The sequence below is a fragment of the Acartia tonsa genome, chromosome 11, assembly GCF_053477335.1.
Source record: "Acartia tonsa isolate MP-2025a chromosome 11, ASM5347733v1, whole genome shotgun sequence".
In the NCBI taxonomy this organism is placed as follows: domain Eukaryota; kingdom Metazoa; phylum Arthropoda; class Copepoda; order Calanoida; family Acartiidae; genus Acartia; species Acartia tonsa.
In genome coordinates, this window is record NC_137270.1 from 43,970,845 (window position 1) to 43,993,267 (window position 22,423).

Genomic DNA, 22,423 nt, shown 5'->3' on the forward strand with positions numbered 1-22,423 from the left:
AAAATTCAAAATACAACATCTAATTTATAAACTACCAAATAAAAATTCGTAGCTACCTTCTTTCCAAAAAAATAATCCCGTTATTTTTGTTTTTTCTATGTGGCCCTTTTTTAATGTTTAACTCTAAGCAGATTTAATAATTAAACTAATGTGATCTAACACCATTTATATTTATTTTTTCGTAGCAGACGAAATCATTATTTTTTCCCGAATTGTCTGCTTCTAAAATTTCCGCCATCTGTGATTTGGGCTTGTTTTGTATCAACCAATCACCAATTGGCGGAGCCAATTGGTGATTGGTTGATACAAAACAAGCCCAAATCACAGAACACTATTGGTTTAGAGCGGTAGCCAATATGAGCCGTCCGCCAGTAAGGTCATTAAATTAGGCAAATGGTAAAAGTTGCATGATCCCTTTCAAAACCAGGCCGAGACCTAATTTATGGCCAGGTTTCCTATCCCTTATCCCTGCATATTATATGTGTATGTATATAAGTTTCACAATATAATGAAAAGGCAAGTTTTTTAAAGATAAGCTGCTTAAAAAACACATAAAAAATAAATGTAAAAAATAACATAATAACATAATACGGCAAATAATTTACTTTTGATTAGGGGACATTGGACTGTAAATTATTACGGCGCACAATCTTTGATTAATATGCTCATTCGTTGGCCGAAAAGTTTGGGTAATTAAAAGCGAAGCTTTTTATAATTAGGGTCGGTCCGAAATAGTGAAACTACTTTTACAACATGAAGCAGATGTGAATGCTGCTTACAATAATGGTATGTTCTAAATAATATCGTGAACTTTAAACATTTTAGTTTACAAATTCTTCTAATGCATAAGAATTTTCGTTATTAGTCTACCTTTATATATTTTATATTGCTATATTCATTTGTAGATCATACACATAAGGAAAAAGGATAAGAGGATGAATACTCACCCCTTTTTCATGGTAAAATACTACTTCCCCATCCCTAAATTTAGAAGCAGACGAAAATCTAAAACCGCCCAGGGCTTTTTGTAAGTCAATCATAAATAATAATGTGAATAAAAAGAAAAGCGATATTTAGCAAACAGCCGTGGGCGGTCAGAATCAGCTGAATGTTCATTATGAAAAAAATTTCCCCCTTTTTAGAAATAGAAGGATTCATCTTTCATGAACAAATTTTTTTAAATAAAAATAAAATTCTATGTAATCTTTAATTAAAACATTAAAACGAAAATATCTAATCTAATATTCTTGCCCTAAATATGGAAATAGTAAAACGTAAAAAAATATTTTTTTTAATAATTTTTAATCCTCCCATTTGAAAAGTAGTGGAATAGCAATAAATTTTAGCGCGGCAACAGCGCTGAGTAGGCCTCTAGGCCCACTGCCTATTTTCATCTTCTAGTTGCTTCGATTCCTCTCTTTTATTTTTTTCTCTATGATCATACACAATTTTGCTTTTTTTCTTGTTTAGTTTATTCGGAGGGGGGACAAAACACTTAATTAAAAAATGCCTAACTAAAAATGCCTTAATAAAAACACCTAATTTAAAAATACCTAATTTATAAATGCCCAATTTAAAAATATCTAATTAAAAATGCCTAATTAAAAATGAATAATTTTAAAATACCTAATTTTAGAATATCTAATCTATTGATTGAAATACCTGAAATTTATAATTCCACAAATTAAATTGGTGAAGAATTCATCTTGGTCTGACAGATGTTAAAAAGGTTCCTACTACTGCTATGTCAGATGCATGACATAAATAGTTAGGGTAGGGAGAATGCCTTGGCAACTCATTACTATGCACAATTAGATCTTCTCAGACAAAGGTTGTGCAATCTTGGTAGGGTGGTGCTCTCCCCATAAATAGTTATAAAGCTTTGCAGAACCTATGAGAAGCTATATTGTAAGGAAAACCATATCAGTTAATTGGTTAAAAGATCCTTTATCACAGACAGACACAGATATTATTATAAGGAAGATAATAACAGTTAAGATATGCTTAAAATTAGGTATTTTTAATTAGGTATTTCAAAATTAGGTATCTTTAAAGTTAGGTATTTTTAGTTAGGTATATATAAAATAAGGCATTTTTAAAATTAGGTGTTTTGTCACATTAGACATTTTTAAAATTGGATATTTTTAAATTAGACATTTATAAAATTAGGCAATTTTAAATTGGGTATCTTTAAATTAGGTGTTTTGTCCCCACTCCGTTTATTCTACATATATTACAGAGAATACAACATAAGAGTATTCTTCTTACAAACTCAAAAACCAAAACCCCTATCTTTCAAGGAAACACTCCATTAATTCTTGCTACCAAGAATGGATATGAAGATATTGTTCAAGAGCTCTTAAAACATGAAGCTAATGTTAATGATATGAATGAAGATGGTAAGAAAATTCTGTTTTAATAAAAATAATGGATAAAATAAAATACATTCAATAACCTTATCATCAAAGTTATACATTTCTACCCTCAAAAGCTTGAATGGAGCTTTTGTGAATTATACAAGTAAATATTAGGAATTTAAAGGCTATACATACATGATACAAGTTTAAAAGAAATATTTATTTTTATATTTTAAATGTATAATAAAAATCAACCATATTCCAAGGAATGGCGGGTGTTCGTGCCCCGATTGCCTCCCATTTTGTTTGTGTTAAAGATAGGATTACAAAATATTCTAACTTTTCTAATAGGACAAATATGCAAATTTTCTATAAATCATTTTTTGGATCTGTCATTTCTGTATTTAATTTAGTTTACATAAATACTTTTTTTATATTTCATTAAAAATAATTTTAAATTTATATTACTTAATAATCATATCTTTATGATAAATTTAAAAAGTCATAATAATCACTGGAAATGTCTTCATGATTATTTATCTCTGTAAAGGATGGACTCCATTAATGATTGCTGCTCGTGAAGGATATTTAGCAATTGTAAAGCTCCTTGTCAACCATGGAGCAAATGTGAATGATAAGAATAAGTCAGGTAAGAATCTTTATTTTATGAAAAACTATAATGCTTAACTTTTATCCAAATGTATACCATTCAGATTCTCATGAGTTTTAGTTAGGGTTGGGCCGGATATCCGGTGTGGCCGGATATCCGGCCGGATATCCGGCCATTTTCAATATCCGGCCGGATACCGGATATTGAAACTATCCGGCCGGATATCCGGCTCTATAATTTTTTATACTTTACACCAAAAATCTCTGCTTTTTAAAATCTTAAATGGCTATAATTTTCTTATTATTGAAGCTAGAAGAACATTTTTTCTGAATAAGTTTAACTTTATGTAAATTTATATAAGATTTCTGAAGAAATTTTTTTTTACTACTTTAATATCTGGTAATTTGGCCGGATAACCGGATATTTGCCGGTTATCCGGCGTTGAACGGATATCCGGCCGGTTACCGGATATCCGGCATTTGAAATCAGCCGGATATCCGGTATCCGGCCAAAAAAGTATCCGGCCCAACCCTAGTTTTAGTATTTTAAAATAAAAATATAATTAATTGTTTAGAAGCCAAGTTTCAAATTATTTCTAAGTATGTGCTTCATCATATTAAAAAATGGAATACAAACATTTTCTATCCATCTCTCATTTTGAAACTGTTCTTTGTGTATCTATAACACTCTAACAAAGAGCACAATTTATTGTAAAAATAATGTACTTAAATTTAGGATGGACAAGTCTCATGTATGCAGCAGATAATGGAAACACTGATATAGTAAAGTTTTTATTAGAAAATAAAGCTGATAAAGTTAATGCCATGGATAATTATGGTAAGTTTTAATCCTCTTAAAGGGACTGTGAACATAAATTTTTCTCATCTTAATATCAAATCTTAACATTATCTCATTCATAATATCTCACAGATGGAGCAAAACGCGCATTTGTTTGCTTAAAAAATGGCTTTTTCCGACGATTTTTATAAGGTACAGGGAAAGGAAGGAATTTTTCGTATTATATAAAATGTGAATTAAATTGCTTTTTCTCCCATTATAGCTAAAATTAAACTTTTTTTTATTGAAAACCAAATACAATAACAAAGCTAGAAACAGGTTTTTTTATTAGTATCCAATTAACTTTAGATGGCCCATCTCTTGCCCACCTTTAAACTGTTTTTAACCTATTTTTAAAACATATATCAAAAATATACTATGACACGAGTAGAATTAAACTGCAGAGCCTAAATTTGAATTAAGTCCCCAATAAACTTTTTTGAGGGGATTTAAAAATTAATTTTACTGTTGCTGTGGTCTTTTTTGATCAGAGCAAAAGGTCTTTTTTTATTTGGGTAAAATTCGTAGCTTTTAGAGTGTTTTGCTTCATATATACAATAGTATTCTGGTATAGAGTAAAATTAGGCCTTTTGATTTCATCTAAATTAATTCATTAAAAACTTAATTCTTTACAATATATCAATGAATTAACTTTATCGTGCTTGTTTTCCATCACTTATTTAAAACACAAAAAAATTGGCTGTAAAGGGTTAAATAGTGAAAGATGACAACAAACGTTTACGCAATACAACAAATTTTTTTTGTCACATATACAAATATGATAAAATATAAGATTATTTAAACTTATTTTTTTAAATATTTTTAAAAAGCATGTATCTTTTATGTGTATAGTTTTCATTCTTTTCATTTTAATTAAATAAAAATTATTTAACTACATTGGAAATAAGTCACTTAGTGAAAACACTCTTTTTTGAATTGTAAAAAACTGAAATGAAACAAGGCTTCTAATTGGTTCAGACTTCAGAATAATATGTTTTATTTTAATGTTAAATTTCTTCTATATAAATTATTGTTTTAGAAAAAAATTATTTGCATCAAACAGAGTAGAGTTTTTATTATTGTATTGATATAATCTGAATCACATCAAATTGTTCTGTAAGAAACAATTTAACCCCAAACTAAAAAATGCTTTTGCTTCCATCAAAATGATCACAGCAACATATAAAATTGATTTTTAAATCCCCCAAAAAAAGTTTATTGGGGACTTAATTCAAATTTGGGCTCTGCAGTCTGATTCTACTGGTGTCATAGTATATTTTTGATATATGATAAAAAATAGGTTAAAAACAGTTTAATTACAAATTTGTAAATAATAAAGACGCAATATTTCTTTATAAACAGTCTGATAAAACTAATTCTCCAAAGTTGGTTATTTTTGTCCAACACAATAAAAAAGGATATTATTATTTTAAATAACCTATGAGATTCAACCCTTTGCAGACAGTGAGGTATTTTTTTGTCAATAATACAAATTTAAAATCAAGGCAATATCCCTGCATATTTTTGTTAATAGGACGTTTTTGGTTGATCAGTGTAGTGAAATGTGCTTAGAAAATGTTAAGATTTGATAATCAGATGAGAAATTTCTACGTTCACACTCCCTTTAATCCTTTGAAAACTCATGAAATCCTTTTGCGCTTCTTGCCATTGATTTTACTAATTAAGACAAAATTTTACATTTCACAACTAAAATGTGGTTTATTAACCTTTCCCAATCAAAATGAATTTAATAATTACTTTACATATAGCTCTGTTTTATGTATCTATGGCTCTAGTTTAAACTGTGTAATCCACAATATTTATAATTATTAATAATTTATCTAGGAATTAACAGTTTTCAGCTTGCAGCAGATAAACAACACACTGATGTAATGCAGTCTCTCATAGAATATGGTCTAGGTAGGGAGAGTGATGATTTTGCTTTTTGTTGTTTTGTGTATCTTTAAACGTTTTTGAAAAATTACCATTTCTTCACTAATACTATGATTTTTTATTTAAATGCTTGGTCTGAAAAAAATCTAATAAACTCAAAACTTAAAAAATAAGTCTTTTTTATCTTTCTTATTGTATTCTTGTATAATTTATATTTTCTATTTTCATTATTATCCCCTCAGTTATTTTGAAATATATTTCAAATTTGATTGTGTATGTAGTGTAAAAAGTTTTCATCTAAAATATGTTAAAAATCTATGTTTATGTTTTTATGTCTAGTTGTCCCAGGATTCCAAAAAAACATAATTTGATTTAAATCACTGTAATATCTTTTTTCCATTACTTTGATTTAGATATATTTCTCTATTCTAAACAATAATGACTTTAAAAATTCCAACACATTATTAATATCTAGGAACACCCAGTCTTATATATGCAGCAAGGAATGGACAAACTGATGTTGTGAAGTCTCTATTAAATCAAGGAGCTGATGTTAATCTGAAGACGGATAGTGGTTAGATATTGACATTTGTTAACAGTTTATCTTTTTAGGATATTTATTTCAAATAGTATTTACAGATTCTAAAAGTACATTTATTTACTACCTAATTTACAAGAATTCAAGTTCAAAGTTTTTTTCTGAATATATGACTCATCATAATGAAAATGTAAAACTAATAGTTTTCTATCCTTCTTTCATTTTGCATATTTTCTATATGTATCCATAACAAACAAACATCATAATTTATTTTAAAATTAATGTGTTTATATTTAGGATGGACAAGTCTAATGCATGCAGCAGATAATGGAAACACTGATGTAGTTAAGTTATTATTAGAGAATAAAGCTGATGTTAATGCAATGGATAATTATGGTGAGCTTCAATTGTGATATATTTGTGTTAATTTATTTAATTCTTGTTTTACTTAATTATTTTAATTTAACTATTTATGTATACACTAGATTTAGAATAAGGTATAACTATAAAAAGAAATCACATATGAAATCACAGTATTACCACCTTAAAACCTTTGAAAACTCTTATAAACAATTTTGGTTCTTTTCACCATGAGTAATAGCCATTGGTTTTTACAAATCAATTAAATTTTTGACATTTCACACCCAAAGTGTGGATTTTTACCCTCCCCCAGATCAAAACAAAATTGAAGAATATCAGGGCAACTTTGATTCTACTTCCATAGCTTGAATATCCCCCTATATTAAGATTTTATAACACATCCACAAAAAAAATGTTCTTTGTTTAAATATAGCTCTAGTCAAAACTAAGTAATCCACAACAATCATATTTTATCTAGGCATTACCAGTTTTCAACTTGCATCAGATAAACAACACACTGATGTAATGCAGTCTCTTTTAGAATATGGTCAAGGTAGGGAGAGTGATGGATTGGTTTTCTTCTGTTTTTTTTTATAAAGATATAATTATTTTTCTCTTACTCATTCGAATCCGGTGGATAAGAACCAGTTCTCATTCGAAAAAACTATGTCTAGCATCGTATTATATCTAGCTTAAATAAAAAATTAATAATAAAATTAAAACCAGTTTTTTAGCCCATGCCTTCTAAAAAACTGGTTTTAATCTTATAATTGTACATTTAATATCTGCGGAAAGCTGTTTATAATACGATGCGAGAAATAACTATAACTCAATTAAACCTTTGAAATAAGACAAATGTGTAAAACAAGTATTTTATTGATTTTTGGTATTCATGTATAGTTTTTATATTTTCTCTTTGATTATTTTTCCCTTGGATACTTTCCATACCGATTTTTCATCTACTAAATATCTGTTTTAAACTTTTTTTTGACACAGATATGGCCATAAAGATTGTGTAGATTATCATTAATTAACACCATTTTGTATTCAATTACAATGAAAGATAATATAGAGAAATAAATAGAATATAAAGCTTTGCTGAAGAAACAAACTAAACTTCTACAATCAATGTAACTTTTTAACAAAGAACTATGAATTATATTTGATTATTTAATATTCCTTCTAGTTGTCTCAGAATTACAGAAACATAATTTGATTTCAATTACTTTTATATTTATTTATTTTCTATTAATATATTCCTTTATGAATGTCCATGCTTTACTTTGATTTAGATATATTTCTCTTTGTGCATCTATAACTTTATTCTAAACAATAATAATTCAACACATTCTTTATATCTAGGAACACCCAGTCTTGTATATGCAGCAAGGAATGGACAAACTGATGTTGTGAAATCTCTATTAGATCAAGGAGCTGATGTTAACCTTATGACAGATAATGGTAAGAAACATAACTCTCACCATTATATATTCTTACACAAGCATAAAAAATATGTGTTTATATATGACTTTAGAATGAGAAAAATATTACAAATCCATTCTAAGCAAAAAAAAGTTTTATAAAACTATAATAAAAAATATAAGTTTATTTTAAGAATCATAGTTTTTAGCTTTAAAGGGTTGACTTGAACAACATCTAAATAAATGTACATACACTGTAACAGATATTTTTTAAACACAAGAAACAATTATAAATTTTTAATTGCATTGTTTTGAAGTCTATAAACAGACTGAAGCATATTCGTACATAATATTTCATTCTTTACATGTTATGTAAGTATCACTATTTTTATTGTAGTATCTATTGTATATATTGTATGAACATTATCCTTTTTTTTGTCAATTCTATTGGATAACTTTTAAGGTTTAGCTTCCCGATTTGTCAATTTTGGGGATTTGTGATTGTCTAGTTTGATAGTTACAATTAAGTGTTGCCTGTAAAATATAATATGTTAGGCCATTTTTATTTTTTTACATTTTTAAATGTTGCTTACAATGGAATTGTAATATTTTTCTGATTCTAAAGGTATAAATGTTTTATGCCTGTGTGAGAATATATTTAAGTTTAAAGTTTTGATTAAACCGAAGTTAAAAAAATAGATTTTTTCAATAATTGTTCAACAGAATTGAAAAAGCAAGGTGTCAAATTAAAGTTCTTACTATTTTTGTTCATACTGGCCATTTTCTTCTTTTATTTTGTTGCGTTTTAGTACCTTAAAACCGACTTAATTATTTTTTTAAAAACTTAAATTACTTCAAAAATAAGAGGTCTCCAAATAAAACGATTGCATATCTAAATTCTAAGGACCATTTTACATCTTTTACTTACTAAAAACACCGACTAGCTATTCTAAATTAAAAGCAAAAAAGTTAAGACACCTTCTTTTAGAACTTAAGAGATGTTGCATTAGGATGTTTGTCTCATTAGAACGTTTGTCACATTAGGATGTTTGTCGCATTAGGAGGTTTGTCGGTGTACCTTATATTTATATTGTAACCATGACTCTAACAACACAATATAAATATATCTAATATATTTATACATATCTAATATGTTTATGTCTAGGAAGGACAAGTCTTATGTGGGCAGCATCTGAGAGACACACTGATGTAGTAAAGATTTTACTTGAAAAAGGAGCCAATATCAATTTACAGGATAATGAAGGTTAGTTACAAAATTGTATCATAACTATATATTTAACTATAAATTTTTATCTATTAATATTTTTTGATAAAACCATCCAAACTACAGGTATGATTTTAAAGATGCCATAAAAATACCAAATCTGTCTGTCTATTTAATTACCTCAATAATAATCACAGTTCTGTACTTTTTAAATTTATAAAAACATAATTCATTGTGTTATCTAAAACTTTTTCAAAACTTCACATTATTAATATGTCTTTCTTAATCAAGCAAAAATTTGGAAAAATTAGGGTCAGTCATTATTCTTTCAGATAGCCCTGTTTGTTAATTTAGGAAAGCTAAAATTTTTCTATGAATTTCCAGCTCAACATAAAAACTCCTGAGACAGTTATGTACAATGAAGTCAGCATAATAATCTATCTTTTTTAATCAATTATTTTTCTGAGATTGTGAAATGATATTCTTGTTCTGATGAGTGACTTGACTTCTATTTAAGAATGAACATTCCGTCTATAACTCCTTGCTTAGCCATGACAAAATTTCTTACGTTATTTCTAATATATTACAGACAGACAGAGGCTTAAAGAGATGCTTTGCTACTATAGAAAATAATTTTGAAAGTTTAATTTTTTTATCTAGGAAAGACCAGTCTTATGATTGGATATGGTTGGCAACCAAATATGGATCTAAATAAAATTTTATTGGAACATGGTGCTGATGTCAACGCGAAAGATATAAAAGGTAAGGTGTGATATAATATCCACCTGTGAATGTATCCTACTAGCTATCTATTTATCCATCGATTTATTGATTGACTTCAGAGGATTTTAAGTTGTTTTTCTTTTACATAAAGGAAGTGTTGAATTATTGACCTGTAATCTTATTATTGTACATTTATATATTTGAGAAAACTGGATATAATACGATGCTAGACATAAATTTTCAGTATGGCCAACAACTGGTTCTAATCTACCAGATATTGATCAGTTGCGCAGCCGTAAGGGAAAAGATTTTCAACTCCTTTGAAAGTTATTTTTAATGCCTATATTGTAATTGAATCTGGAGGATTCAAATTCAGGGTAAGGTCTTTTGATGGCAGTCTTTCAGCAGTTAAAGCAGTGTATTTCCTGTAGGTTTCCTTTAATATCTAGGAAATACGAGTCTTATGTATGCAACATATGAAAATGCATGGGGAAATTCTTCAAATATCAAGATATTATTAGAATATGGTGCTGATGTCAATGCAAAGAATTTTAAAGGTAAGTTTAGTTTTTAGTGTTCTCTGAAATATTTGGTAGTTCATTCTAGAAATCTGTGGTAGTTCATTTTTTGGCAGCTCAGTTAGATGCTGCCTTAGACCCCTTCAGCCATAAAATTTATAATATAAATAAATGTCCTTCTAGTAAAGAAAAAAATATTTTATAGCAATTTAAGTTTTTAAAAAAGAATCTATCTGGGTATATTATTTATTCATCAATAATATCTAGGTGAAACAGCACTTGACAGATGGCTGAGATTGAGAAGAGATATTTATTTGAGAAAACATATCATTTCTGGTAAATAAATTAAACTTTTTAGCCAAGTTTTACAAAAAAAAAGATGAATGGAGTTAAAGAAGTATAAAATGATTGTCTTGTGGTCGTAAAGAGAAACCTTACAACAATACATAGACCTACATAATAAAATTGATAGGTAGAGGGGAGGGGCGGGGACAAAATCTATCTCAGTATGTTATTCATCCATAAAAATTATATTAAAACATAACATATGGCGTACAAACGGCAGCGTTGTAAGAAAATTACTGACAGTATATGATGAGCATGCACAGCATACAGGGGCGTCCAAGCTTTTTATTTTGGGGGGGGCCAAATTTTTTTAAGGGGGGGGGTAATTCTGTTTTTGGGGGGGGGGTAAAATGGCGTGCGAAGTGCGCCGCAAATTTTTTTTTATCCCCCCGGGGGTAAAATTTGCTTGGGGGGGGGGGGGGGGTAATTACCCCCCCTGAAATCTATTGGCAGGAGTAAAATTTGTTCACCCCCCCTAAAATTTACCCCCAGGGTAAAATTTTTTGGGGGGGAAATTTAAATTTTATCAAAAATTTTTTTGGTTAGAGATTTTCTATTTTTGGGGGAGTATTTACCCCCCCCAAAATTGTTTCGGGGGGGTAAATACCCCCTCCTAAATGGTTGGGGGTGCCTACGGCACCCCCAGGGTAGGGGTAAATTTTAAATGGGGGGGGTAAAATAAAAAAAATTTTGGGGGTGCCTACGGCACCCTCAAATTCGTTTGGGGGGGGGGGGGGGTAATCGCCCCATTACCCCACCCCATGGACGTCTATGACAGCATATGTATAATTTTCTCTGTTATTGAAGCTCTAAGCTACAAATAATCAGTATTGGGTATACTTGTGACAGTCTTTCAGCAGATAGAGCAGTGTATTTCTGGCAGGCTTCCTTTAGTACTGTATAAGGGGAGGAGCGGGGGCAATAAACATTTTCCCCCCACAGTCTGAATTTGGGCCCAATCTATTAGTGTATATTATTTATTCATGATTATTATATTTCTAGATTATTATGATATCCGCAGTCCCGTAAGAAAAGTACTTCTAGAATATGGTGAGCATGCACATGTATACAATGTCATTCAAATTATGTTTCCCTTTTTTTCATTTCAACTTTAATATACTTTAATTAAGGGGAGGGGGGGGGGGAATATAACCAAAAAAAATTTTTCTTCTTGGATTTTTTTTGTAGCGAAAATTTCCTTAATCACAAAACTGGCTTATTTGCCCTGCTATTCTGCAATATAAAGTAGTAGTTTGCCTGTTTGTTAAGACTAACTACTAAACTAAATGAGCTTTCCATTTCATGAAAGCTTTTTTTATAACATGGTCAGGTTTTATCTATTTTTCTTTAAATAAGGATATCCCTAGAAGTCTATGGGCAGGGATACTAACAAATACAAATTGGAATGATGATTGAATATTTTAGGAGCTAAGAGAGGAGCGCAGATTCAGTAAAATACTAAATGACAAATGCAACAGGTACAATTTTTGGAATAAGAACTGTTTGAGATTTATTTTGAAGAATTATACCACATAAGGATTTTTATGATTTGTAAATGTTTCAGGACTGATCAGATTTCACAAATCCTTCAAATTTCATTCCATTAGTATCATAAAAAATGTATCTAAGTTTGTGAATCCAGAAAAATTCTAAATGAAAAAATTTTATCTAGATCCACAAATGTTCTAGTTATTTAAATTAAGAGAACTTTTGAACCTAGTTCAATTGACCTTCCTTAAATAAATTGAGATTTTAACAATGTTGTTAGTAGCGAAGCTTCACTATAATTCGAAATGTCCGCCCGTCTGTCTGTCCATCCGTCCGTCCGTCTGTCCGTCCGACTGAGACAGAAAGGGGGAAACATGATTTTCTCGGCTCCTATTTTCTATGCTTACAGTCTTCATATTTTCACCAAGTTTCATTAAGATTCGTCAGTTGGTTAGGGTGCTAGATCGATTCCTACATTTTAAGTTTTCATGGTTTTCTCAACTCCTATTCAACATAGACGGCTGAAATTTTCAGGGATTGAATACTTTCATATTCTGCATACTTTTACTAAGTTTTACCGAGATTTGCTTATTGGTTGGGGTGCTAGATCGATTCCTAGATTTTTAGGTTTTTATGATTTTCTTTACTCTTATCTGAAATAGACGGATGATATTTTTAGGGTTTAAATAAGCTCACAATTTACTTATCCCCACAAAGTTTCATTAAGATTTGCTAATTTGCTGAGGTGCTAGATCGATTCCTAGATTTTCACGTTATAAATCATACAAGGTTTTGTGATTTTTTAGTGTTTTTTTATGAAACTGCAATAAAGTAAATTTTTTCCAGATATCCATCCATAGTTTTTGAGCTTCGCTACTTATGGATGTTGTTATCCTTGTTATGTTATATTAATTTTCTTGTAAATTTATTAGTATTATTGTATTCTCTAACACATGAAGTATTTCCATTTATCTTGGTGTAATTTGTTGTTTAACATGCACTTTTCTAGGATGAGTTTTTAAAATATATTTTGTTATTAATGTTTACCTATAAAATGTTCTATTATATTATTTTAGTTTCATTTTTTTCATTTGTTGTTGTTTTTTTCCAAGATGCAATTGATTATGATAATATTTTACTTTAATATATTATATTGTTACATTGAAGTAATTGATTATGATAATATTTGTCTTTAATATATTACAATGTTACATTGAAGTATTTTTTTTTTCTTTTTAAAAAGAGTTGAGAACTATTTCAATAGTTTTGAATAACTGCTATCTAGATACAGGATTTTTAGATTTTTTCAATGAAATCTATTTCAGTAAGAAATAATTTTTAAACTATAAAATTGTATATATATCAACATTAAATTAAATTGTACCTTTGAAAATAAACTTTACTAAAAGAAGCAAAAAGTTTGATAAAAGAAATGACACACAGAAAACTGTCCCGAATTTGTATTAATTTTGAGGAACAAGACTCCAGTTACGTCATATTTTTCTTTCCCGAAAAAGGGAAGGGGGAAAGAAAAAAAAGGGAAGGGGGGAAGAAAAAAGAGATGGGAGAAAAGGGGGTTCCTCAAAATTAATACAAATTCGGGACAGTTTTCTGTGTGTCAAAGAAATTTTAGGTCAACCGTTTTTGAAAAGTCAACCTAGATATTGTACTTTTTAAATTTCACCTTTATCTTAGTTGTTTTATAATATTCTATTACTCTCTTCCCAAAAGATAAAATATTATTATATTTATATATTATAATATTATATTTATATTTATGTTTAGCCAAATAATTAAAAACCTCTATGTGTTTTTTTAGTGATTTGTAATTTACTTTAACTCACATTACACATTGAATAATTTTATTTTATTTACTAACATTTGCTACTATAAATAAAATTAGTGTATGAACCCTCATAAATTAGCAGAGATATCCTTTTTAATCTCAATAAAGTTATTGCTTCTTATTAAAATTTAAACTAATACCAATAAAATCAAAATATTTTTAGTAAAACTATATATAATGGAGAATAAAAGATTAAGATATTGCTATCAATAAAAAATAAGTTTGGCCTAGTTTTTATATAATGTAAAGCATATTTATCATTTAAAATCAAAGCTATTTTTTAAGATCCATAAATTAAGTTGTGTTTGGTATGCTAAACCTGTTTTTTATGTATTTATTTATTTTATTTGTTGAATTTAGATATAGCTAATTTTTATTTAAATAAACTGCAATGATTGTCATAAACATTTTTGTTAAATGTAACTAACATTAAAAGAACATGGTTGTTCAAGGTAAAAACCGTTTAATTGATGGCATATGCTCCCAGTGGGAAAGAGTTGTCATATAGAACACCACATTGTCCACACACATGTTGCTCATCATTGCCAGGTCCACCAACACAAGCTGTACCATCCATAGGTGTTGAATTAGTTCCACATTGAGCCTTGGACTCTCTCTTCAGACGAATATAACCTTCTTCACCCCAACTGAAAATAATGCATATTGGTTTTATAATATTGCTAAAAAAATTTAAATCTAAATTTTTCAATTATATTACTTACTACAAATTTCCCCAACTGTTCCTGACAATCCAATAATCCCCCTCAACACTATCAGTACCATAACCAACCATCTGAACAGCATGGTTAAGTCCAATGTTGGCAGAGAAGCTGCACCCATCAAAGACTCCACTCCAGTAGAGGCCCCAGTCAGAGGCATCTACAGCAACTGCCAGAGGACCAACATTGGCCAAATGAGAAAGGGTAGCATCCTTAATCACAGAGTATGAAATAAGGTTTTAATTATATATTCTTAGAAAGACAGGAATAGTTATTTCTCGTATCGTATTATAAACGGCTTTTCGCGGATATAGAATGTAGTTTTTTAGCCCCGTGGTGCCGAAGGCACCGGCTAAAAAAACTAGCTTTAATCTTATGTTTGTACATTTCTATATTCGTAGAAAACTGGATATAATACGATGCTAGACATAGTTTTTTCGTATTCATGAGAACCGGTTCCTATCCACTGGATTCAAATGAATACGAGAAAATATGTTAATCATAAATTAAACAAACCTGATCATTTGAGATGGTATCATAACCAGTGATTCCCACAACAGGAGGAGTGTCAGCAACATCAAATTCACAGTCTTCAGTTATTCCATAGTAACCAGAAGCGTATGGATACTTTTCTTCTGTTGTTTGACCAAAAAGCTAAAAAATGGTTAGTCATTTTAAGAAAATATATCATTTGGCTACAATATTTTTATTACAAATTAGACATTACACATCCAATGAACAGCATTTTTCTTTTAATAGTGGAATCAATTCATATCATTGGATGAGATAAATACTGGAGCATAGACGTCCAGGGGGGGGGGTAATGGGGTGATTACACCCCCCAAACGAATTTGGGGTGCAACCCCGAATATTTTTTCATTTTACCCCCCCCCCCCCCATTTAAAAATTACCCCTTCCGTTGGGGTGCCGTAGGCACCCCCAAACATTTAGGAGCGGGTATTTACACCCCCCAAAATAAAAAATCTCTAACAAAAAAAATTTTTTGCTCGCTTCGCCTGCATTTTTAATACTAAATATTTAATAAAATTTAAATTACTCCCCAAATTTTGGGGGGGGTAAACAAGATTTACCCCTGCCAACAGATTTCAGGGGGGGTAATAACCCCCCCCCCCAAGCAAATTTTACGCCGGGGTAAAAATTTTGGGGGGGGTACAAAAAATTTGCAACGAGCTTCGCGCCCCATTTTACCCCCCCCCCCCAAAAAAAAACGAATTAACCCCCCTTAAAAAATTTCCCCCCTCCCAAATAAAAAGCTTGGACGTCTATGTACTGGAGTGTGGTAATTTGTAAGTGCACCTGAATGTAGTTGTAGCCAAGTTGTTCAATAGATCCACCACAACCACCACTTCCACCACACTGTAAGGGGTTGGGAGCGCAGGCAGTGATCTTAAAAAATAAAATTAACTTTTATCATATTTATAACAATCACAATAATTAAATCTTTAATTGTATAGCTCCTTTACCAATTAAAATAAATAAAAATAACTTCCTTTTAAAGGAAACTTGCTGCCAGAATGTTGATATATGTTTTGCAACTAAGATTACCTGTTCTGTAGATAACTCTAGCAATGATCCAGTAGCAATAGCAGCATAGGACTCGATCTGTCAATGTGTATAATCCAATTTTTGTAATAAGATACAACTAATTCTTTTAGTTAATGGTAATAATGGTTAGGTATGTTTCCCTTCCAATAAATCATGATTTCTCATTTGTTTATATTATTTTTTTATTTATAGAAAAATTAAAAAGGAATAAATAGATTTTTTTCCTGTTGAGTAGCAGCAAAGGCCCAACAAGAACCGCACATATCTTGATCCTTGATGTCTGTCACAACTCCCTTATCTCTCCAGTCAATAGACTCAGGTAAGTCCTGAAATTTAAACAAAATGAAGTCTACAGAGGTCCATCTACTAAACATATGTATATTAACAAGAGATATGTGGCTGGCATTAGAAGAATTCACTGAAAAAAATTCTAAATTGAAGTTTTAGCCTAAGTTTTAGTTTCAGAAAAGCCTGTGATTTCCACCTTAATTTTTCCAAGTCTTTCCCCCCAATTTCAGTGTTTCAAAAGCAACGTGAAGGGAAGATTTTATCTTTTATTGATTTTCTCATTTTGCAGATTTTAAGGTCCAACAAATGTTTTTCCCATTTACTTTTCAGAATCTCCTTTTCATTTAACCTTTTCTCTAAGCAAGGGATAACCTGATGTACTCAAATACCTGAACAGTTATGTTGCTGACTTTCTTGGAGGTTGATTTAGGGGATGGGAACCTCTTATATCCACCAAGGTACTGAGATTTAAATTCTTCAGATGTCAAGTCAGCAAACTTTGTTACACCTTAATTATCATATTTTATATAAACCTAAAGTATTATATTACTTATTTATTGCATCGTATTATAAACAGGTTACCTAAGCTTAAAAAATTTACATTATTTGTGAAAACACAGTAATAGTGTCTGACTGATTATGACGTAACAAAAAAAATAGCCAATGAGAGGCCACTATAAATTTTACCATTGGTCAATAACGGCCTCTCATTGGCTAATTTTTTTTGTTACGTCATAATCAGTCAGACACTATTACTGTGTTCTATTTGTGAGCCTTTAGATGCTGAAGGTACAGGCTAGCAAAACTGGTTTTAATATTATGATTGTACGTATTTATATTTGTAGAAAACTGTATATATAGCATTGCTTAAAACCGGTTCTAATCCAGTATATATTAATCGGTTTCAATGCCATACTGGAAAAAAAGTGAATAAATCAACTCACCAAGTTTGTAGCTGCGGCCTGACCTATTGTGTGTCTCAATTTTCTTTAGGTTTTCAGTAAAAACTTGCAATCTCTTGGCTTCTTCAGACCTTAGATAATAGTTATTTCTCGCATCGTATTATAAGCGGCTTTCCGCGGATATAGAATGTACAATTATGAGATTAAAACCAGTTTTTTAGCCCCGAGGTGCTGAAGGCACCGGCTAAAAAAACTGGTATTAATCTTATGATTGTATATTTTTATATTCGTAGAAAGCTGAATATAATTCGATGCTAGACATAGTTTTTTCGTATGGACGAGAACCGGTTCCTATCCACCGGATTTGAATGAATATGAGAATAGTTATTTCTCGCATCGTATTATAAACGGCTTTCCGCGGATATAGAATGTACAATTATGAGATTAAAACTAGTTTTTTAGCCGGTGACTTCGTCACCTCTGGGCTAAAAAAACTAGTTTTAATCTTATGATTGTACATTTCTATATTCGTAGAAAGCTGGATATAATACGATGCTAGACATAGTTTTTTCGTATGGATGAGAACCGGTTCCTATCCACCGGATTCGAATGAATACGAGAAAATTTATCAAAATATCCGAATGAAAGTCTTTAAATTTGTCACTGAGAGTGTGGTTATTACATACTACCTATAATTCTTTCTTTTGTGTAACTCCTTGAAATAAGGCAAGATTAATTTGTCTGCTACATGCTATGTGCATGATATTCACTATATGTTTCATTTTTAATAGTAGAAATTAAGTTATAAGAAATGTTGATCAAGATCCAAAAAGTTCAAACAGTTTTAAATATAATCACAAAACCTATATAAAATTATATAAATGAAGTTATAATCCTAACAACTTTTAATAAAAAATTTACAGAGATGCAAAAAAACAAAGTGCAAAAAAAGTGATTATGTCTTGCAGTAAAAAAAACTTAAATTTTATTCATATTACTTATACTTACTTGGTTTGGTAGATCTTGCCATGATCAGCCTTAAACTTCTCAAATTGTTGTTTTACATCTTCCTCACTGAAAATAGCAATATCAAATCAACAAAAAGAAACAAAGACAATGACATCTAAAAGTAGCGAAGCTCAAAAATTATAGATGAATATTTGGGAAAAGTTAACTGTAGAGCACTGTCATAAAAATAAACATTAAACTTGATAAAACAAATAACGAAGTATTAAAAATCACGAAGCTTTAAAAATCTAGGTATTGATATAGCACCGCAATTAATTGACAAATCTTAATGAAACTGTTGAAAATATGTAGAATCTGAACTTAATTAATCACTGAAAATTCAGCCATTTACCTTGAAAAGGAATTGATCAAGCAACCCAATTAATAGGCAAATCTTGATGAAACTTGGTTGAATATGTAGAATATCAACGTATTTAATCCCTAAAAATTTCAGCTGTCTTTCTTGACTGACGGACGGACGGACAGACAAACAAAGTGAATAATAGAGTAGCTGTGCTACTAAAAAACGGAGACAGAAGTGGAAATTCAGTCAAAATTAGTCAATTATCAATTAAGATTAAAATCATCCAGAATAATAAACCACATTTATAACCTGAAATTATTATGATTTTAGTTCTACTAAATGAAATTAAACTAGAATATTTATGTAGATATCTTAGATAAATGAACACTGATGATAAAAAAGGGTGATTATTTTATAAAAGAAGTGTTAATTTTGTTTTAGATATCTTGCTTTTCACAAACAGACAAACCAACTCTGTTTGCGTTGTAGGATTATAAAATACATCTTTTCACCACTTGAAAAAATTTTGCGTGTTATTGTAAAAAGGATTCTCATTGTTATTTACCTTGTTGCCACTGTAGTGGCAATAACAGCCACCAAAATTACAAGTAATCTCATCTTGTAAACCTTTCTGTTTACTAACAAAAAAAAAATAATTATGATTTTAATTTTAAAAGTTAAAAAAAATAAGGCCATAGTAATATCTTTAAGATAAGAAAGTCTATAGTATATAGTACATAAAACTTAGAAACAATGACAGTTGGGAACTTAAAGAAATACAACAGTTGGTTGACCTCTGGGAGATTTGATGTTGCTTTGGGTTCTACACCTCTCCACGCACCTCCCTCTGCGTTTTAACCCTTACAGATCGGGCCCCAATTCCCACCTTAATAGATCGGGGGGGGGGGGGGCTCAAAGAGCCCCCCCCTCTATCTCGGCTCCTGGTACAGATAAAGACGTAAAATTTTTTTCTGGTGGTTCATGTGTATTTTTAGAGAAAATTACTTTTTCTAGTCATAGCAGTCAGACCGCTCCTTAGCCGCTTTTTAGCGGCCAGCCGCTAAATTTTAAAACAGCTGTAGAGCGGCCAATTTTTACAGCTAGGATGACCAAATTTTAGGACGAACTTTTATTTTTCATAACAAAAAAATTACTTTTTCTGATCATCGCCGAAAAACGGCAAATAACGGAAACCGCCATTTTCGGCGGTTACGGCGGTAAAACGGCGGTTGGCGGCGCAAATTTATATTTTTATCTGTTTATTATTGCTCAAGGATTTACCAAAAAAAAGTATAGGTCTCTAGCTGTGATAGAAGCCACGATATTCATGATTTATATCTGTAGTAAAAGCCGGACAAAAATCGGTCATAAAGTCGGTCAGGGAGCGGTCAAACGGTCATAACACCACTTTTCTCAGAAGGTCATTGATAACTAAGTATTCACCAAAAAAAATTTAGGTTTCTACCTTATACACAAAAGTCATAATGTAGAAATTAAAATTTATTTAGAATTTTTTCTAATTTTTTTTGCTACCCAACCGACTTTGACCGGACACCACGACCGACACAGACCAGATATCCTAATAAAATCAACTCTTGCCGACGTATAATTACTAAACTTAAAAAGTCATGAAGTTACAGCTCTCCATCTTACCTACAAAAAAAATGAGATTGAAAAAACTAGAGGGGGGGGCTCTTTGAGCCCCCCCCCCGATCTGTAAGGGTTAATAAGTGTTTTCGCTCTATTGACAACCAACCCTTTTTATTGCATGACTTTGTCTAAAAAGTCCTTTTTGGGGACAAGGCATTTTCCCTATTGTAACTATTTATGTCACACACCTGACCTAGCAGCAGTAGAAAACGTTTTTAACATCTTTAGTCCTGACATGATGTTAAGCTGAGATTTGAACCTATCAGCTTCCAGATGACAAGTGGAGGCATTATGTGTTGAGCATAGGTCACGTGTAGATGCTGTGAATATTGGTGCAAAAAATGGGGACAAATTTCAAATTGTTTTGGCGTGTGACGTCATACCCCCATCTCTTTTCTAGGGGGTATAAAAACATATATATATATATAAAATACAACATTTATGATGTTTCTTTCCCTTGTCCATTAAAACGGCTTTCAGCGGATAATCTTATGTACAATTATAAGATTAGAACCAGTTTTTTAGCCCCAAGATTTGTAAAAAAAACAGATATAATAGGATACTATACAAAAATTTTCAGTATGGCTGAGAACCGGTTCTAATCAACCATATATTAATCAGTTTTAAAGCCATATGGGAAAAAAATTATTTTTATTAGAAGAACATAAACTTTATAACTATATTGTTTTACATAAAGTAAAATGTTTTTAAAAAGCTTTAAAACTATTTTTTTTATACCTTAAATCTTATCCTAATATCAAGCCAAATAAAACCTACTATCAATTTTTATACTGATAGTTTTTTAATGATTATATAGACTTGCTAATTTATTTTTACTGCACCTTATCAATAAATAATATCAATAATTTATAAAAAGTATTAACAGTTTAATAATGTCTAAAAAAATAATATTTTAATCTGCATTTAAATGCTAAAATATGGAGAAACTTCGTATTAAATTTGGCTTTTTATTATAAAGTCCTCCACTGTTATTGTTTAAATTTTATTTGCATAAGTAGGTACTATTTGTTTGTTCTTCAATTTTAATTTTACTAAACGTCATCATGAGCCTTTGTCATTAAAGAAAGATAGAACAAGAATCATAGTCTTCAAAAGTATCGCAACTTTGACAGGCTAATAACAGATCTATAGTATAAATGTATATATAGACAACTACCTCCCTTCCTTTTTCAATGAATTTTTTCGCCTGCTTCTAAATTATTTTCTGCTACTTGGCTGTGTTAATGTAAGCGACACAATTAGTTGATTTTCAATGACCCAATAGAAAGGTTGCACAAGGTTGATGCGATGGGGAGATACAGTTATTTAACCCTTTCTCCATCAAGTGCTTTACTGTAATAGGCTAATAATAGCTTAGATAGAAAAAAAACAGTAAACTATGGTGAAATTGATCTATAGTTGTCATGTAGTACCAAAGCCTTTTGAATACTTTTTATATAATGATAGTTTTTTTTTAAACGCAAGATTGTTTACATGTGATAATAGTTATTTCTCGCATCGTATTATAAACATCTTTCCGCAGATATAGAATGTACAATTATAAGATTAAAACCAGTTATTTTAGCCCCGAGGTGCCGAAGGTTTTAATCTTATGCTTGTACAATTTTATTTTCGAATAAAGCTGGATATAATAAGATGCTAGACATAGTTTTGATACATAAATCCATAAAAATACATAAAAAGTGCCTAAGGGCTGACCAGAGTAATTGTGTCTTGTGCCTGAAGTGCGCGCGATAATTACTATGGCCTGTCAATCATTATTTAGATCAAAGTTTTATATGGTGTTAAATTTATAGAGAATATA

The 22,423-nt window shown here is 30.3% G+C and overlaps 2 protein-coding genes across 2 annotated transcripts; one reads left to right on the plus strand and one right to left on the minus strand.

Moving 5' to 3' along the window:
- Positions 1-734: 734 nt before the first annotated feature.
- LOC145332609 (uncharacterized) lies at positions 735-12,457 on the plus strand. The gene is made up of 16 exons (XM_080177616.1): positions 735-786; positions 2,301-2,399; positions 2,908-3,006; positions 3,703-3,804; positions 5,650-5,724; positions 6,173-6,271; positions 6,533-6,631; positions 7,074-7,148; positions 7,958-8,056; positions 9,182-9,280; positions 9,902-10,003; positions 10,414-10,521; positions 10,750-10,818; positions 11,830-11,877; positions 12,253-12,305; positions 12,392-12,457. Exons 2-15 carry the CDS (start codon positions 2,387-2,389, stop codon positions 12,279-12,281), a joined length of 1,116 nt encoding a protein of 371 aa, XP_080033742.1. The 5' UTR covers positions 735-786; positions 2,301-2,386; the 3' UTR covers positions 12,282-12,305; positions 12,392-12,457.
- A 2,024-nt stretch (positions 12,458-14,481) lies between these two features.
- Positions 14,482-19,576, minus strand: LOC145331814 (cathepsin L-like proteinase). Its single transcript, XM_080176664.1, has 10 exons — positions 19,514-19,576; positions 18,645-18,710; positions 17,679-17,767; positions 17,124-17,242; positions 16,675-16,772; positions 16,447-16,507; positions 16,198-16,287; positions 15,397-15,534; positions 14,884-15,092; positions 14,482-14,808 (listed from the first exon to the last, which is right to left on the minus strand). Exons 1-10 carry the CDS (start codon positions 19,564-19,566, stop codon positions 14,625-14,627), a joined length of 1,107 nt encoding a protein of 368 aa, XP_080032790.1. The 5' UTR covers positions 19,567-19,576; the 3' UTR covers positions 14,482-14,624.
- Positions 19,577-22,423: the final 2,847 nt, after the last annotated feature.

Excerpts from the sequence above, each read along its gene's own strand:
- LOC145332609 (XM_080177616.1), top strand. Across the intron at positions 6,272-6,532 it reads TAATCTGAAGACGGATAGTG|GATGGACAAGTCTAATGCAT; the intron begins GTTAGATATTGA and ends GTTTATATTTAG. Across the intron at positions 6,632-7,073 it reads TAATGCAATGGATAATTATG|GCATTACCAGTTTTCAACTT; the intron begins GTGAGCTTCAAT and ends TATTTTATCTAG.
- LOC145331814 (XM_080176664.1), bottom strand. The coding sequence starts at position 19,566 with ATGAGATTACTTGTAATTTTGGTGGCTGTTATTGCCACTACAGTGGCA. Across the intron at positions 16,773-17,123 it reads TCAGCAACATAACTGTTCAG|GACTTACCTGAGTCTATTGA; the intron begins GTATTTGAGTAC and ends TTTAAATTTCAG. Across the intron at positions 16,288-16,446 it reads TAGAGTTATCTACAGAACAG|ATCACTGCCTGCGCTCCCAA; the intron begins GTAATCTTAGTT and ends TTATTTTTTAAG.